The 20,657-nt window shown below is 28.6% G+C and overlaps 1 protein-coding gene across 3 annotated transcripts in view; it reads right to left on the bottom strand.

Moving 5' to 3' along the window:
• Positions 1 to 14,281, bottom strand: part of LOC126847012 (bestrophin-4) — a 46,573-nt gene extending 32,292 nt beyond the window's left edge. For 2 of the 3 annotated variants that reach the window (XM_050586946.1, XM_050586948.1), the window contains exons 1-2: positions 13,738 to 14,281; positions 89 to 199 (exon numbers count right to left, since the gene is read on the bottom strand). In XM_050586946.1, coding sequence (XP_050442903.1) covers positions 89 to 199; positions 13,738 to 13,808 — 182 coding nt within the window. In that variant the 5' untranslated portion in view covers positions 13,809 to 14,281. The remainder of the gene's footprint in view (positions 1 to 88; positions 200 to 13,737) is intronic. The other variant, XM_050586945.1, reaches the window with a different exon arrangement.
• Between the last annotated feature and the right edge of the window lie 6,376 nt (positions 14,282 to 20,657).

The raw sequence follows: 20,657 nt of genomic DNA, 5'->3' as shown, positions 1-20,657 counted from the left end.
CTCTTTTAGTTCATAACATCTAAATACTAATACTTCGTCTGCATGCATAATTATTATTATTAACTAATATAATCGTGTTAACACATACTTTTGTTGCGTTTCAGTGAACGCAAACCTGTAAGCTAGGTTTATGGCAAAGTATACAAAAAAATATGCTGCCAACTCTCGCCATACTAATTTATAGACACTCCCTCGCCATCTGAAAATAAAGATAATAATTAATAACAATTAAAAAGCATCTTTAAATAATATTTCAAATAGTATATTAAATAAGATATATTTTTCCGTTAAGGCGTGTCCTAAAATATTTAATTGATATCTGATAAATTTTAGTATAATTCTACAAATTTAACTGTACCAAACGGTACAGTCGACCTTAAAAACAGATTTCGAAAAATTTAAATAAAATTGATAACCATTGATAGATAATTTGACTAATAATGTGTTTATAGAGTGTAGACAAATATTCTTAACTCGGTAAATAAAATATATGTTGTGTAGTATTTATTTAATAAAAAATTAATCTTAGATAAATTTGTTTAAAACATTTTTCGAAATGATATTTTTTTAAGCTGTGTATACATTCTAACATTTACATACAATTGTTTACCTTATACATACTATAAGTGTTGCCAGAATATAAATTTAAATAGGAAGATCACCGTTTTTTTCTTTAGAATAACTTTAACTGTGTAGTTATTTATTTAAAAATTTATGAATTTATATTGTCTTACAATATTTTAATACAGTTCCTGAATCTACATAATTTAACCTTACCGAGCTTCCTATTTTTTATTTTTTGTTCTTAGAACCCAATCAACAATGTTGAGCGCATAACTAATTTATACTAGTATGACGTTAAATTAACTTATAGCTAATTTGGAATTAATTAGATTTACCACGTCTTTAATGTTTTACATTTTTCATTTAAATTAAAATACATTTTATTAAATGAAAATTTTAATGGAAAAATGTCCACAATTTATTTTGTTTTGGAATTTATAATAATTAGGTAATGTTGTTTTTCGAAACAGGTAACTGAATAAAACTATAACGATTTATTAGTAGTAGTTCTCACCTTTACTTTAATATAATTAACTTGACCAGTCGCTATTCGAAACTGGTTATTTAACAAAATTATTATTCACTCGAAGTTAATGATTCATAGTTTAATAAGAATTTCAAGTATAATATGTAAATTGACGTTTAACATTTTAATAGTTAGGTAAATGTATTATAAAAGTGGTACAGCAAGTTACCAAAAAAAATATATATATATACGAGTATACATACAATTGTATTTATTATCAAAAACTATTGTCTTATGTTAAATTAACTCAGTACCCCAATTTTATTATTCATACAATTAAATAGCCATACTATTAAAATTGTCTGTTCTTTTTCTCTATTTAATAGCCTGCAACATAAGCTATGTGAGATAGGTCAAATGATAAATGTACTTATAAATATTTAGTTGATTTTAATCGTCATTTAAAACATAATTTAATTTATTTATTACTTATAGATTGGCAACGAAAAAATTATGTTTAAATAAAGTAGGTTTTAATGCATTAACAAACATTAAAAACATTTAATGTATCATGTTTTACAGCTTAAGTATTACAGTTACTTCAAACACAACAAAGTTTACTTAGATTTAGATCCTAAGCTCTTTAGTAAGCCAAACTGGGATTTAATATAGAACATGTTTTTTCGATTTTAACCCCGAAAAAGCAATACGGCGTCATAAGAGATAGGATGTGATAAGAACGCAAATTGATAAGAGCAAACCGGCTGATAAGAGAATGAATAGTGATAAGAATGTTAATTGTTAATGGAGAACAAAATTATATCACTTATCAGGTCAAAAGGGTCCAGCTTTATTGGTTAGTAGTAACTAAAGACACTACAATACTAACCAAGTTCCGTTTTTTGTCATTCGAATTTTTTAACTATTTTTAAACCCATTCTATTCTAAAACTTGTAGTCTACCTGATTTAGAGAAAAAAATGTTTACTAATCTAGGTTCATTATTTTGTGAGGTACTGTTTTGAATTATTTAATTACTTCAAAACGACAGGATCTTAGACGTGAAATCAAATGGATTTTACTAGATACCGGGTACATAATATTATGTATAGGTGACCATTATGGTTACTGTTTAAATTCGACCTATCGGGTTATAAGTCGTGATTACCATGGCCGCATACTAACTATAGCACTTTGGTTACCATCCAGTAACCTTTTGAAACCCGTTAATATGTCAATTCTTTTAGTTTTCAGCGTTTTTTATTTATAATAATAAAAAAAAGAATTTTTAAAAATTGTTTTTGTTTTTTCGATCCAACTTTTGATTACGTAAGTAACACGCTTAGCAGGTGCGTACCTATTTAATAACGTGCTCAGTATGGTTAACAATGATTATTATTTTAATATAGTTTCAAAAACCTTTGTGCGTAAACAGGAAATTAATTAGTAATATATATTACAGTAGTATTGTCAATACACAATAATTTATATGAATGTAACCCCAACGGGCTACTTATTGTCGACACGCCTCTTGTAAAGAAGTAATGCTGCCATAGGTATGTTTTACATATACTAGGTACTAGCCTTTTGTATCTAAGGTTTGAATTTATTATTATTATTTTTTTTTTACTTTCTTCGTGCCAGCAACTTCTATAGTATACAATGTGTAGTTAAAGAAAAGCAAGGCCATCTGACTGATATAATTTATAGCATCGTTAACGTATAGTGGTGAGGTTTGAACTACATGATTAGCCAGGAGCCAAAATTTATAGCAGACAGATTTCCAGAAGTCCAGATGACCAAAGCCGATCACAGTGTATTGTGTATTGCATATTATGTTATTTAAGTAGGTATAACCAGTAATCAGTAGGTGCATCCAGTTAATCTTTAGCTGGAACGACCGTTAGGTTTTCAAATTACCAGAGGTCAGCAAGGAACTACTAACACAAAATTGTTATTATTTTACAAATTTTATTTATTTCGCGTGTAAAAAAAATATTTAAAAAACTTGAACACAAGCACAATGTATAATTAACAATAAAGTTGCTTAATTTACATGTAAGATTTACACCGAGTTTTAGAACCCCTGACTTTTCACTTGTGAGTTGTGACGTCACAGCGGTCTCAAGATGAACTTGACGGGTTATAACTACTCGTTATTATTAGTATACTTAATATTATTAGTAGCTAATTTTTTTTTTTTAATTTCCTCAACACAGCTATTGTTAATTTCGTCACGAACATAATATATCGTAATCACAATGGGCTATTTTTAAATCGATATAAAAGTTGTGCATGACGTGTTAAAATTATTACTTAAATTGATTATATTAACAACAACTACACTCTTGTATTGATAATATCATTAAGTTTGACATGTATATCTAGTCAAAGGCATTAAATTAGATCTGTAGCAACTAAAAAAAAATTAAATAATCAATTTCTCAATCTAAAATTGAAGGGCATAGGGAAAGAAGAGTAGTAGTCCAATTATGACAATTTGTCAGCAAAAAACAAAGTTAGTTTGCGCTTATAAATCTATATGTCAACCGTTTTATAGCGCTAAGTTGGCCCCACTATTACCTCTTTTACATCAAATGGATTTCAACATTTAATACTAGCCCAATGTACCATTAAATAGTGTCATTATCTCAAAATTGAAAAAATGGACTTCTACCCTTCTTCCTATGTGTCTTCCAATTATTAAAATGATTTTAATTTTAAAAAATATTTGATGTTTTAATAAAAAATTCAAATTTGAAAAGGTAGAGAAACGTTTTTGTTTCTAATTTAACAAAAACCAAATTATAATTTTTGTTTAAATTAATTTGTTATGAATTATTTTAATAAAAAGTCAAATAGTTATTAAAAAATTAAAATAATTAGTAAAATTGGGTTTTTTTATTCAGACAAATATTCAAAAAGAAACTTCTAATAATTGTTTAATGTAGTTACCAATAAAATATTTTCAACACTCTACGTCTGTCTTTACATAATATTTTTAGTATCTTTCTGAGCATGCAAACTTGTTTTTATATCTTTATAACATTTCTAAAATACAAAATGCTGTCGAACTTATGACTCATTGAAAAGATCTACAACTTTCACTTACATCCGACGACGGTTTAAATTCTGACATTAATGTAGTCGAATTACACGATGATTCAGTGCTACAGAAACAAATCCACAATTTTGTTTAGGATATATTTGCAAAACCCAGTTAGTTGAACTGTTTCCCATTACTTTTATCGCTTAAAGAATTTGCTTAACACTTCCTGTGACAGCGGAAAGAGGCTTTAAAAAATTGAAAATAATTAAAAATTATCTACGGTCATAAATGTCACAAGATCATTCAGTAGGTTTTGCAATGATCTCAATCGAGAAGGAATTGGGAGTTATTATGCACCTAGATGAAGTTATATCTCATTTTGCAAAAAAACACGAAAAGTTAATTTTTATTATTATGTTTTTTATTGCTTTGTTTTGTCATTACAACTATTTTAAAATTTTGTTTTTACGAATACATACTTATGTGAAGTCTACCAGTCTATAAAATATGTATTTATAGGTACTAAATATCTAACCAATTGTACACTATTTATTAATAAATATAATGTACACAGAATTTGTTTATTTTTTTTTTTTTTGTATAAACAAATATTAGTTATAAAAAATAATTCTTTTATAAACAATTTGGGGGCGACAGAACTTGAGTTTGCCTGTAGAGAAGTATCAACATTACATTAGTTGGACTAGGTTAGGTTAAATAACATAAATATAATTGCTAATTGTATTAAAACCAAGACCATCGCCGAGGGCAATTACGGCAACTAATTTCCGGTGGCTCTTAACTACATTAAGGGTAAACTCGAGCATTAGGCCACGCCAAGGCCTCGTTGACCTCGCCCGTGTTAATTAAGTTGTATATTTAGCCGTGCAATAAAATTGCATTAATAAAATACACCATGAAAAACTTGTACTGTACAAAGGTTCGATAAGAGACTAATGAGTTAATATTAAAATTGCTATTAAGCTACGAGAACAAAAAATATGTACCATAAATACTTGGTTAATAATGGTGGATTCTTGGATCCACAGATTGTACAGTCTGTTGTTAATTTTGTATTTTAACCGAAAAAAAAAATAACATTATTTAAGCGTTTAAAATTGTATTTTTAGTATTAAGGTAAATACGATTAGGGTCTATTCTAATATATTATAATCGTTGCCGTGTTTCCCAATATTACCAATAGAGTTGATCCGAATATTTGGAAATTATTTACGGTTGATGTGTATCTCACCCTTTTTTGATTCTTTTTTTTAATAAAAAAAAAATTTTTAATTACAGATTTTTGAGAAAAAAGTATATTTTTTAGCTGCACTATAGATCTGTCTATAGTCTAATTTTCAGACGTTAAGTCCCAACAAAAACTTATTTCGAAAAAAGAAAAATTCCAAAAACCAATAACTTTTCATCTCCGCATCGAACTTAAAAAACGGTTTTGAAAAAAATTAAGAGAGTACATTGTATTAACGCGAAATTTGTCCTAACAACTACTGCAATTGTTTATCGTATGACACGGCATATGATGTATATTGACCTCGACGTTATCTCATGGTGCATGGCCGCAAAGTGCATTGTTCAAAGGACAACCGCATATTGTAGATAGCATTATTATGATAGTGGACAATTACAACCGGTCTCTTCCTATAAAAATAGTACAATTATATTATTGGTCTATTATGGGACACCGCCCTCTGATATATAATATTATACTCCATAAAAGAACTCGGCTAATGACAAGTGCACAGCTAAAAAATGTTTTTGACATTGTGCAAGTATCACAAACAACAATGCCCAATGTGTACAAAATAACATAAAAAAAAAAATTGCATAAACAGTAATTTACATTACCGTGTTAAAAACAACACTGAAGTCACAATACGTTGAAATTGTGGTGAGCAGTGCTGACATTGTGATTTGACATATTTTATCATTCATACGTTGTCGATAATAACAGTTGAAAATTGACAGTAAACGTATTTAGTCATTTTCTTTTTATTAAACAAATTTCTCTCAAAAATACAACATTATACAATGCAGCCTGCAGGTCATATGTCATTTTTTTAAATGTATGTACCAAACAGTTACTTCAACAAGTGTACATCGTTTAGAACGGACATTTTTATCAAAATTTAAATCAATTAACAGACAGCGAAAAAATAAAAATAATTTAAACGTATTAGAAAACATAATACACGTTATTTTGATAGCAAATCAACAAGAAACCAAATTTTTAACAATAATAAACCAACATTTTATAAAACGTTTTTATTGTATGACATTTTTTGTCAATATCATGCTCTAAAAATAATTAAATAACGGTTAAAAAACTAATTGGTTATTACATTACTAAACGTGTATGTTATTTGCATTAAAATATATAAAATAAACAAACTTTTCCTTTTAAAAAAGCACACGTGAATTTATAATAATGGAAAGAACAGACTATGGTTCACAATAACTTTGTTAAACAAGATAAGTTTTATGAAGTATTATTAATTCAATTACATGTTAAAATTCAGTTGAATGTTAACTTTATGAATTAATTCAAGGTTTTTTTGAAAGACCAATAATTTTTGTCTTTTCTCAAATCATTTTTTACTGTGGAGTAATATAAGTGATATATGTAAATACAGAAATCTTTGGAAATAATAATTAAGTTAATTTACATTCTGAGAAGTTTGGTTTATGATAAAAATAATTAATGTTTAAAGAAAAAAAATGTAAAATTGACTAAACTTTTTAACTTGACACGTTAATAAATTATAGTTCTAAAACATTTGTTCTAAGAGAACCATTCGATTCACCCGTAAACAATTGTTTAAACGTTGATTTATAGCATAAGTAGGATATCACATGTGTGTGTTTATTAATAATTCATAATTATATTATTCTATTATACTTATCAAGGCTACGCGGACCTTATGTTTACACGTACTGGAGCAATATTTGTATAAACATTTGTTTTATTTTCTAATTGTTCTGGTGAGAACGTTGAGCGAATACATAAATAGTAATAATAATTGTTAGTTAAAGGAGAAAAAATACAAAGTATTGTTAGACTTCAAAAAAACTACTTGAAAAGTAAACGTATCGGTATAACAATATTTTTTATAATGGAATCAAATCATTTGTACTTTTATAACTTAGTAGTTATTTTTTGGTTCAATTTTAAAGTCGACTACAGTGTTTTTAACGAGTCAAACGGGAAACCTCGAATTTATAAAGTTTCCCAATGATACATAATTCAATTAGTACAGTATTATCCGACTTATTCTTACATACTGCCATTATAGAGGTAATTAAAAATCCTAATTACGTACTACAGTTCTAACTGAAATTAAAAAAATTCATTATATATTTGTTCGTAACTTCCATACCGTCTCTGTCTTACCACCAACTCTATACTTAATGCGGTACTATTAAAAATGAACAACAATTGAAAATTAATTCTATGTTCGCCTTGAAATTATACTCAACGCGTTCTGAATGTTGCCAATTTTAAGATAAAATTGGCAGCTACGATAAATGTTTAACGACTGCACTAGTTTTAAATTACATTATTAGCTAGGTATTACGTTTGTCTATAGAAACGGAGAAATTTAGAAATCGATTATAAGTCGTGACTTAGTTTCACCCCGTCCTCTTGAAACTTTAGAAAAACACCCGAAAAGTTTACATATTTTTCAACTTTATATTATAGCGAATTATAAAATGTTGGAAATAGTCTAATTCATATCAAATTCATGTGGGAAAACCTTTGAACATATTTGCATATACTGGTGGGAAATTTCTTAGTATTCTGCTTTTTAGGTTTTTAAGGTCCCATAATTAGATTCGAGGTAGAGTGAGGCAATAAATATACGATTTTCATAAAAATCTGTAATCTGTAACTTCTTTATTTAAACTAAAAATACATTTTTATATGGGAAAAGCAAAAAAAAAAAAACATTCATCGGGTATCCAAAAAATATTTCCATTATGTTGTTAACTACAATAAATGGGTGTCTATCAGCGACAGCAAGTTATTATAGACGGACGATCAACCTTAATCGTTTCCAACCTATACTAAAATATCATTTTTACCACAATATTGCTTTATGGACTTTTGCTGCATTACTACCATTTACGGATTCGGAGCGTTTGTTCGAAAGAGATTTTATCGCTTTCGGTAATAATAATTACTTAAGACCTGTGACCCTCCCTGGCCTTAGTTTGCTTCTCCTCGCTGTGCTGGTTATATTCCATGTATATTTTGGACAATTTTATACTTTTAGTGGACAGCAAAAATGTATGATAATTTCTAAGTAGACCTAACCTAACCGATTAATTATAACGGTTAAACACGGTTTTTTTTTCTAAAACTAACGCGTATAATATTAGTTAAAATGGTTTTGAATCGACACGTGCGACAGTAAATAATAATTACACATTTACTATACACCATTATCGCTTTTGGGAATCGCATTTAAAACAGGCGTGCTAAAACACATTCGCACAATATGGCAATAAACTCAATCGTGTGCAAGTAGGTACTACAGTACACGGCAGGGACGTTGTAAATCAGCTAGGTACGATGCAGGCGAGCATATTATTGTCATAACGAAAACAAAACGAAAATTAAAAATGTAATTATAATAGTAATAAAACGAACGAAAGCCGAGTGGCTTGTTGTTCTTCTTAAATCGTTAAAAAGGACAACACGCGAATGCACATAGGTATTATTATTATATGCCGGTTCGCGTGCAACCAGCCAGTGGGTCATAATGTACAGTATAAAACGCGCTTTACGCACGTGTGTTCAAATACAAGTAGGCAAGCACACATGTGTGTGAACACTAAATCACGTTCAACAATATCGCCATTGTGTTTTGGAACGGTATACACCTAAGGCTGGTGCACAAAAGCTGCGAAAGGGGCGTGCTACGGTTGTGGTTAGCTCTTGCATACAAGTAGGCGCGCGCGCGCGTGTCTTGAAACCTAATGCCGAGACGATTTCCGATTGCGATAATGTTAGAAATCATTGTCGCCGCCGCCGCCGTCGTTCATCGGTATCTCGATAATTATTTAGGAACGCGACATTTACTACACTTAAAAGGTTTATTTTAAACACTTAAGGTCGAGTATTCAGTTAAAAGTTCCAATTCAATCTATGAGAAATTCGGAAAATCAATAATAATTGTTTTAGCTTGAATGCATAGCTGAGAAGAAAAGCTATTGTTTTTGCAACTATTTTGTGTGTGTCCGACCCATGACATCTTCTTCACCGCCGAATGGAGATTCTCATTCACGTATGAGCCGATTTTTTCACATAGTAAGTCTATAAATCAGATATCGTACCTAAAAGAAATTTCTTTGGCCTAAAAGTTCAACTCTTCCCCTCTAAACATAGTTTTATCGTTAAAAAATCCTTGACAAACGAAAAAATATCATAAAACCCTCCCCACCCTCCTCAGAAAGGTGGAAACTTTTCATTATTTTTTTTTGGTGTAGTGTTAGGATTTAAGGTCTGAAAATAGATTAGTTATAGATCTGTAATATATTGGAACTGTATCATTAACAATTTCCTCAAAAATATATAGTTAGACCTTTTTTTTTGTTTTTATTAAGAAAAATGGGAAAATTACACTTTGGCAGTAGTCAATTCTTTCGTTGCACTGTGTGAGTGAATCAACAGTCAACAGGTACTTGAAAACATTTTTATTATATTGTTATTGTAACAATACGGCAACATCATTACTATAGACAGACGACAACTCTATTCTTATCCACCCTAACGCTAAAAATACATTTTTAAGCACATTATTTTCCCTACAATGCTTTTACCAATATTTGTAATTTTATCATCTACAGATACGCATCGAAACGTTTATTTGAAAGTGATTTTATCACTTTCAGTTATAATATATCCTATTGATTTTTGACCTCTCCCTCCCCAATATGCACCGACATAGCTATACTTAAATATACATATTACACACTTTATAGGAATAAAAAAAACCGTGTTGTTATAAACCATATACATATGTATTTAAAAAACTGGACGTTCCTACACAATTTGCCACATTCGGATTCAACGAAAAAGAATGTTACCTACATTAAATAGCAATTATTTAATAATTACTGTACTTTGATTCTCAGTGCTCATAAACAGTCAACTTTTATTGAATATTATGTTTTTTATGATATCAAATAAATCATATGAACCCATAAGTTATTTAACAAAAATGTTTTAATAACAATTATTTATAAATATTGTAAATTTAATGATATTGTACTTGTTTATTAGTTATTTTTCAAAACATCTAGATACGTTTCTTAGACCAACCCTTTAATAGTATACAAAGTGTTGAATTTAACATGAGTTGCGTAATCATAATTTTGCGATTTCCATTATTTTCTTAATATTTTTGTAGATTTTTTTATAGTAGGTACAAATCATTATTAGGTATAAAGTATAATTATTCACCACATTTTAATAAAATATAAAAAAAGTCTTTATCACTCATTTTTTTATAATAATTTTAATGAATAGTTTTTACCATCTACGTTTTCGCATTTGTTTTAAAGTTATTGATCACTTTCAGTTATAAAAATATTCCATTATATTAGAAAAACGTTATAATAAAAGACTTCACTTTTTACTGGAAAAAATCCAGTAACTATGTACATTACTAATTGCACTAAATTAATTAATTACAAAAACTACCCAGAAAAGGTCTTGTGAAGATTTTGGACTGCAGATCAGACAAGTCTGAAACTAAATCGACTATTTTTTTTTTAATTTTGAACGGAAGGGTTGATTTTGTTTAACGCTGAGCCTTTTAAAATATTTTTTGGTTGTACTATTTAATAACTATGGTCTTGCTTTATGAAGAAATCTGTCCAGTGGTTAAAAATTTCAGACCAGAGACTTTCTGGCCAGGAGTAAATGATAATGCACCCCAACTGTTTAAATAGTTAAATTCGAATAGGTTTTTCAAAAAAAGAAAATTCGCTTAAAATTGGGGAATTTTTCATAGGATGCAAGTTCAAAAAGCCTAAATGAGCTTTTTGATGTATGATTGAGTGCGTGTTCGATTGGGACATTTTACTGGAAAACCAATAATAAAACTTTTCGGCTAAATATAATTTAGCAAAATGGCGCCGTAATGGCGATACGGATCTTGTTGGATCATCGTCGCAGAGATTACAATAATTAACGTCGACAATATTATACCGAACAAAGACGATTTGAGTACAATAATATATTTGTGGACAAAAAAAAACCCAATAATCGTATAATATACTTTTTTTTTTAATATTACACGGCCGTTTTTTCTTTTTTTTTTTTTTAGTATTATGATAAAGTGAAAATGTCGAATAAACTTTGGCATAGATGTTCGAACAACGGAGATAGACCGCACCAATGAACGACATTGTGTTTTTTAATTTTTTTTTTTAACTGTTATTAAATACAAAAGTATTGGTAAAAATTAATTTTCTATAAGTATAATAAAAAATATTTTAATCGGTTTTAATATGTTAAACGTACTTAAGTCAATGATCGATTTCCTAACTGACTGACTGATTCATTATCGCCTAGCCAGAAACTAGCTCGCCTAACCACTGAAGCTATGAGTATCAAATTTATATGTATTGTATGTATATTTTATAACTAACAGTAGACAGCAGGAAGTAATTACCTTAAAAACAGAATTGAGAAACCCAAAAATCGAAATTGGGATTTTCAGATTTTGAAATTTATAAATTTTGTATTTTGGATTTTGAAATCCGCATTTTTTGGATAATCCGGATTTCTGCCATATTAACATTTCTAGAAATAGACACGGGTAGATCGGTGGGAAATTATCTGTTAGTCTCTTCCCAGTTCGGGACCGCGACCCTATGTATTATTATCGCTAAACTTTTAAAGAGTTTCCTTTTGTTATAAATCAATGTGTGAGTTGAGGAAATATAATTAATAAAATTACTTGTCGAAACGATAACGCGTGTATGTGTAACCTTCGGAATTGTCGTATAAAAAATTGTAAATGTGTTACATGTATTTTCGATAAACGGAAGCTCAAAAAAAATTAGCTGTAAAGAAATTGCTTCAATTTTTTTTAATTTGTGTTTGACTTCGAGTATAAAATATTTATATTCGGTCGGGTCTGAAGGACAACCGACAGTTAATAACCCTACGCTACACAATGTTCATTATTCGAGTTAAGATTATAAATTAAGCACACCCTACAGTAATTATTACTATTAAACACCTCGGGTTACATTGAGTAGGTTCCAAACGGGTATTGGTTTGTAAACAGGGTTGACGTTGTTAATTAATACTTTGTTTGAAACATATTTCAAGTACGGTTTTTGTTTAATGTTTAATAGTTTGTTTTTGGCTTCGATAAAAAGCCGAGAAGTTATTTCTCGTTCAAAATAAATTAAAAAACACAATTTTTACCGACTAAGTCTAAACCAGAAACTAGAACAACACCTAACCTAACCTAATCTAACCAACCGTTTTATATGAATATATACTGATAACGATTGTAAACTATTAGACGTTTCAAAATATGGTAACGGTTTTTGTGTCCGTTTAAAAATGTAAGAAAATTACATCAGCGGCTGTAACCTCATTTTATCAGAACACTGTTAATTACCGAAACCCAACAGAGGAAGTCTGTTATGTATAGGTTAAATTAATGGCATACCTACATTACGGTTTTTTTCTTATTTAAACGTTCGCAAAATCACTGCCCGGAGCACTTGAAAGTGTAGAAAACCAGTTTAAACTTACTCAATGCTAACTTAACCTAAAACGCGTACTTGGCGGCGAATTCATTAAAAATTTATAATAACCGCTTATTAACTTACTAATTAATCAGAGCCGTAACCTTTGAAATAATAATAATATTAAAATAATAATTATGAGGTGACTCGAACAATTTTTTAGTAATACTATGAGTTGCACAATGATTTACAAAGTTTTAATTTTTTTTTTTTTTACTTTAGAAGCAACGGATTTAATACAACGACAATAATCGTTTCGAATATGTTTATATACTTAACTCTTAAGTATGTCAGGGGTTTCTATGGATATTTAATTACGTCTTAATATATATATATATATATACATTATATTGTACACGTTATACAAGACACGACGGTATAATATTATGTCGGTGTGAGAGGTGCCGTTTTACCTGATAAGATATTATACACTATTTAATATGGTAGTTTAAATAAAATTAATTTGTAATTTACCAAATAGGCGAATGGAACGCGCAAGACGGTAATCGGTATTCTATCGTTTTGAGTACAATACTATTTTGGTGTAAGTACACGAAAATATAGTAAATTTCTAATATTGTTCTAATTGCACTACGCGGTGGGGTTTCTATTTTCCTGGTCGGACTTATGTTTGTATCTAATGGGGATGTTTAAAAAAAAACATGACACTCAAATTTGCACAAGGCAGCTAGTGTATTATTTTTTTATAGTAATTCTAATGGTTCTTTATACACGTTCAACAGCTGTTTAACCTAACCGGTCGTCCATATGCTGACCGATCGTCTAGTGGTAGTTAATTATTTTTAAAAATTTGTTTTTAACAAAACACCAAAAACTATGGTTAAAACATAATAGGTTCCACTCACTTGCATAATATGCTTCCGAAACATCCGAAACTACTTCCGTTTGCGACCAGTCGCGAATATGAAACTGTCATAGTTTTCGATAGCGCGAAAAATACTTCACCGCTAAAAAAAAAACGTATCGTCACATACCGATTACAAAAAAAATAATAATTTATGTCTTATATATGTCTTATTATCGCACTGTATTTTTTCCAGTCTTATCACATAACATGGTCGATTTTTTCACGTCCGCCGACCGTAATAATAAGTAAAGTATTACTATTTTTTTTTTTTGTAAATATTACTTTCAAATTTTTAAAAAAAAAACCGACAACAACACGACGGTTAAAAATACCAAGGAAAAATTATCAATTTGTTTGCAAATCTATATTATATTATTTTCGAAAGAACTAATAAAAACGAGATTTATCTCGCGAATCACAAAACTACGGTGTTAAGATTTACGGATAGAAAACAAATTTTTTTTGTTTGTATTTTATGTTATTTTGAAATTTGTATTTTCTTTAGCGCGACAAAATGAACTCGCCGATCGGGTCGTTCGACGGGTCTGGTACTTCTGTTCGGTGCTGTTGCCCGACCGCAGACCGTCCATCCAACGTACTTCCACCGGTGCTCCCTCCATCGCCTTACCGCCGATCATACGCGCACATACCTATGTATATTTTTTATTGGAAACCACGGTGTATACATGTACACACACACTTTTTTTTTTTTTTTTTACAGAGCGTTAACATTACACACACACACACACACAGACAACACACAGCATAATGAAGGATAATATATAATATAATAATACACTAGGTGTATACCGCGCATAGCGAGAGCAAGTCGGATACGCATACAGAGTGATTCATCAAAGATAAGACGCTCGTTTTCTTGGAAAACAATTGCAATTTTGTGGTCTTTTCGTTTGGAAAACATTTTTGTTTATGTAGTTTTACATTATTGAAAAATTACTAAATACTTACTCATATATCAAAATTTTACAGAACTCTATCGACTTTTAAAACTTAAACGATAACGTATACATATATATATTTAACTAGTTACACTTTTTTACCTATACACTCAAATGCTACATGTTAACTGTGACTTTGTTATTACATAAAATAACTAATAGCATGTCAAGTAATATGTAAGTATTTGTGTTAATTTCTGATGTAAATTTTTCAGTTTAGTTTTTTTTGTAAATAGCAGTATTAAGTACTTAGTATTATACTATGCCAATAAACTATAAATAAAATCTCTTGACTGCTCTACAAGCCCAGGCTCATGGGAGACAAATCATTTTTTTATAATGTACACCGTGAAACTGATATTTTATGATGTATAAATAAGTAAAATACAATTTAAATGACTTTTTCAGTTAAGAGCAATTTGCTGAAAATGTTGAATGGTCAATAACCAGTTTTGCATAATTACTTTTCAAGTTACTATAGCTTAAACTTTAGGAAAGGAAAGGGTGGATTGTAGGTATAGTAACATTTGTACCCACGCACATTACTCAACAGCACTCCACCTCCCGCACTACATTTTAAATTTTAATAACTTTAAGAGTAATTATTTAAAACTGAATATAGACCAGTTAAAATTTGTCAGCTAATTATTCATAATTTAAATAAGTAAATTAAATGTATAAGTTACTATAATATAAGTTTTAAAAGTTGTTATAGCTCTGGAAAAAAAATTTTAAAATTTAAATAATTTTTGAATATTGTCTAATATTGTAAAAGAACATAAACTAGTGTCTTCAAAAAGATAAACTACAAAATCGCATTTATTTAAAGAAAAAATTAGGTTAGCGAAATTTTATAAAATATAGAACTTTTATAATAAAATATAGACATTTTATGATGTATAGAATTTTGATAACAAAATATAGAAATTTTATGAAATATAGAAATATTTTAAAATATAAAAAGTTATAATAAAATATAGAAATATTTTATAAAGTTCTATGTTTCATAAAAATTTTATATTTTATTTAAAAATTTCTTTATAATATTATATAATTTCTATATTTTATTATAAAAGTTCTATATTTCATTAAATTTTTGTATTTTATTAAACTTCTATATTTTATTACAAAAATTCTATATATCATACAATTTTTATATAAAATTATAAAATTTCTTAATTTCATAAAATTTCTATATTTTATTATAAAAGTTCTATCTCATTTGATAGAGTCTGGAATCCAGGTCTTCTTCTCAAACTCCGTAACATTTTTCCTCCTTCCTATTTCCTTTTTTATAAGTCCTACCTGGAGGACCGCTCCTTTGCGACAAAAGTCGGCACAGAAATTTCTCCTTTACATCTAATAAAATCGAGCGTTCCTCAAGGTGCAATATCCTCTCTCTTACTGTTTAATATATATACTGCTGACCAACCGACAACTATTAATACCCTTGTGACTGACTATGCTAATGACAAAGTATTAATTTTAGTACATGAAAACCATAACTCCGCTGCTGCCCAACTTCAATTACACCTAAACCATATGTATGACCGGTGTCAGAAATGGCATGTCATGCTAAAGTCTAAACGAAAATAAATCCTTTCATATTATTATTACTCTCCGTCTTAACAATCCTCCCCAAGTTTTTATTAATAACAGTCTTATTCCTTCTTCAAGTAAAGCTAAGTATCTTGGTCTTACACTTGACCGTAAACTTAACTGGGCGCACCACATTCATGCCAAAATAATAAGTGTAACCAACGCCTTAGAACACTCCAGCCTCTACTCCATAAAAATGCCAAAACTAACCTGCACACTAAACTCGTATTATACAAAAGCATTATCAAACCAATGTGGTCGTATGGTATTGAGCTATGGGGCGCAGCAAAAAAATCAAACATTAAAAAAAATTCAAGTTCTCCAATCAAAGTGCCTTCGGCGAATTCTAAACGCCCCACCTTATATCTCAAACGAAACAATACACAACGACCTTCACCTTCCTTCTGTTAAAGAAACTGCTATCTCTCGTTATAAACTCTTTCACAACCGTCTCCAAAATCATTCAAACCCTCTTATTAAAAATATGTCCTCCCTCACAATCCCAGATAACCCTTCTCGTCGCCTAAAAAGATCCTGGTGCAGAGACCTTCTTCATTAATAAATATGTGTAAATATGTCTGTAATTGTAATTTTTCTAAAAATGTAACATAAATGTAATTGTAATTTAGGTTAAGTAATCATGTCAATAGGAGTTCCGCCACTGGGTGGTCTCTTCACAAGTTATTCAAGTTATGTATATAATAATTTTATCTCAAATACTTATTGTATATTTTATACAGATTGTATTTTATTAAAAAAAAAAATTAAAAAAATTAAACATATATTTTATAAGATAATGTAACAGAATATTACATTAAAACCAATACCTTTGACGCTTTGCACCGAAGCTAAAAGAGCATCATTTAGAGAATGCCAAAAAAGCACAAAGATGTTTAATAAAAACAAAGAAAGCCTGGTCGTCTGTCTAAAATGATTTAGTACCATAGTTACACGTGTATTGTAACAAAATAATGAAAATATTTTCAAAAACCACTGTTTTGTTGATTCATCCACATGTAGCAACGTAGCAAATTGACTGCGGTCAAAGTGTTATTTTGCTCTTTTTTTTTATGAGTTTTTAGATTTTTGTGAAAATTGGATAAATTATAACCTTACGTTAGATCTATCTCCTTTAGAACGTTTAGATATTTTTTTTTCATTAAGAATGTTATTGGAATATACATTCTGATGCTACTAAACAAAATGTAAAATATAAGACAGTACGAAACCCAAATATATAAGGTAATTTTTAGTGACCATTTAGTAATTAAGTAAAGTTTAAAAAAAGCTTTACTGCACTGTTTTAACCATAAAACACATTTTGTTTGTCTTATTTGCTTTGACTTACCGACTAAAAAAAAATTAGTTAATAATCTATTAATCATTTCACTTTAACACAAAATAATAATAATAAGGTTTCGAGTTCCCTAAAGTAAAAATAGAACCAATCCATTTTTTTAAAAATTGTATTATATTTTATAATATGATAGTACAGAGTTATGAATAATAATAATTTATATTTTGATTAAGGGGAAACCCAAATCTATAAAGTAATTTTTAGTGACTTCAATCACAAGCTTTTCAATTTGAGCCTCCAATTCTTCTACGCGTGCAAATTTATCTTCTATCGTATTTCCATCTGTGAAAAAAGTTTTGAATACATCTGTGTCTTTAACGATCCTTGGTTTATCGCTCTCTGATATAATACAATGGTCATTAAGAAAACGATCTAACGTACTTGTAGTATTGAGAAATTTTAAATATGCTCCGTTTAGGTCACCGATTTTTCTTTCGTAATATATTTCGTATTCTTCGTTGGAATCCGGTATATTTGTGTTTGCAGATTTATCTTTAAAATCCTCAAAAAATTGTATAAACGCAATTAATTCAGGTAAATGCAATTTAAAATATTCGTCAATAACCAGTTTTTTTAAAAAACTCAACGCATGGAACATGTACTCAAACATCAACAAACTTTTCCTGAATTGTTTTACAGCAGAATTAAATATTTTCCAGGCATTAATATAATCAACATCAGAATTTTCAATAGAAGACGACGGTTCAACATTGTAATTATTTTCGTCAAGACTGTCTTCATAGTCTAGACAATTTACTTCATCTGTTGAATGCGTTTTATTTTTAGGATCATTTTTTTTTTTAGACTTTTTTTTAGACTTTTTTGAGTTTAAACGACGTCTTTCCATGGTACAAATATATAAAATAATTTTTGTATAGTTCATAAATTTTAACAACGCATTTCCATACACACATGATAACGAAGTAATAGCCATGTCATATTTTATTAAATAGTTGTATTCGCTTACAATGTTTTTAGATTCTTTAAGGTTTCTGAATAATAAATCACTTACAGAAAAACATTGTTGTTTTAAATATGGGAATCGAACTACCAAGCTGCCAATGTTCTGCCATCCTGTACATTCCAAAAGCGCATTAAGCGTGTTAATTATTGTTTTTTCGTCGTGACAAAAAACATATTTTCGTTCGTTGAAAGCCAAAGTTGAAACCAATAAAGCAATTAAGACATTAGAAAACATTTTCTTATGATAAAGTAAACTGATACGCGTTTTTTTTTTTTTTTTTTGTTAAAGCGTTTTAATAAAACATAATATCCAACCGATAAATGCAAGAGTGAAACTTAGATATTTTTGCAACTTACATAAACTAGACCTAAAAATTAAATTTTCGACAACCGAAAGTTCACATAACGTTTGTCTTATTTGCTATATGATAACAACTGAATCAATATTAAAATGTATACGCAATATTTTTTTTTTCTTTTTAGCACAAAAAAAAAATACGGTTTTGATTTTTCCGCAGTAAAATATTGTATTCTAATTGTTGATTTAAGTTTTACCATAGATACGGTTTCATAATATAATATGAGTTATTATTTTCGCTCTAACGTGTAAAAAGAATATGGCTTTGACTTTATGTTGGGATATATTATTTGTGTGCGCTCTTTTGTAGCTTAAATAAAAGCACACGCATGGTATAGTACCTACACTATATCTTTTCTGAAACCAATTTTTCATATTTATACAGGGTGATTAAAATTGTATTCAACAGTAATAGTTTTTCAACAAGTTTTCTATGTTTTTTTTTTAAACAATATTTTCTCGTTAATAGACATAAGTCAATATGTTTTGAAATAATATATAATATTATTTAGCTAAGTAAATTGATTACTGTATTTTGGTTTATTAATTTTATATTTATATATTCACATTTACCATGGGCTATTACCAAGATTTAGGGTTGATTCAAAGATATTGTAGTTTATAACTACATAAAAGGACAACTTATAATATTATCAGTAATCTATATTTGGCCGCTTTTTAGTTTAAAAATTCAAGTTCCGTTTTAATCAGTAATACAGTACAAATCAACTACAGTTTAAACCACACTAGGATAGTACAACCTAGTACAGTATAAACCAAGTACATCAGTAAATCAGTACAGCTTAAAAAATGTTAACTTTTGAATGTTATTAGGTGAAACTTAACGGACATGTTAAGGCCAAATCATAGAATTTCTATATTTTATTATAAAATTTCTATATTTAATAATATTTCTATTTTTGGTATTACATAAAAAAAACTAATAACATGTCAAGTAGTATGTTAGTATTTGTGTTAATTTCTAATGTAAATTTTTCAGTTTAGTTTTTTTTTGTAAATAGCAGTACTAAGTACTTAGTATTATACTATGCCAATAAACTATAAATAAAAACTCTTGACTGCTCTACAAGCCCAGGCTCATGGGAGACAAATCATTTCTTTATAATGTACCTACACTGTAAAACTGTTATGACAGTTAAGAACAATTTGCTGAAAATGTTGACTGGACTTTAAAAGTAATTATTCAAAACTGTTTATAGACCAGTTAAAATTGTCAGCTAATTATTCATAATTTAAATAAGTAAATTAAATGTATACGTTACTATAATATAAGTTTTAAAAGTTGTTATAGCTCTGGAAAAAAATTTTTAAAATTTAAATCATTTTTGAATATTGTCTAATATTGTAAAAGAACATAAACTAGTGTCTTCAAAAAGATAAACTACAAAATTGCATTTATTAAATGAAAAAATTAGTGTCTTACGTTAAATTGATCACCCTGTACAGACACATACATAATATAATGACGTTTATATACAGGTGTATACCGGGCTTAGCGAGAATGTCGATATGCATATCTATAAAAATATGCAGGCTAATTGCTTACCTATGATCCTGTTAATATCTTAAAAGATATTGGACTTTTTAAAATATATTTTTTTTTAACTATATCAATTAATAGTTCACTTAATTTTTATCTGGACAGACATACATTAATTTAT

This window comes from Adelges cooleyi, unplaced genomic scaffold, assembly GCF_023614345.1.
Source record: "Adelges cooleyi isolate 19-005CV unplaced genomic scaffold, UGA_ACOO_1.1 ACOO_flye_CR_arks_rails_tigmint_CR_PRNA_9, whole genome shotgun sequence".
In the NCBI taxonomy this organism is placed as follows: domain Eukaryota; kingdom Metazoa; phylum Arthropoda; class Insecta; order Hemiptera; family Adelgidae; genus Adelges; species Adelges cooleyi.
The sequence above is the reverse complement of the archived record's forward strand: the minus strand, read 5'-3'. Positions and strand labels throughout refer to the sequence as shown.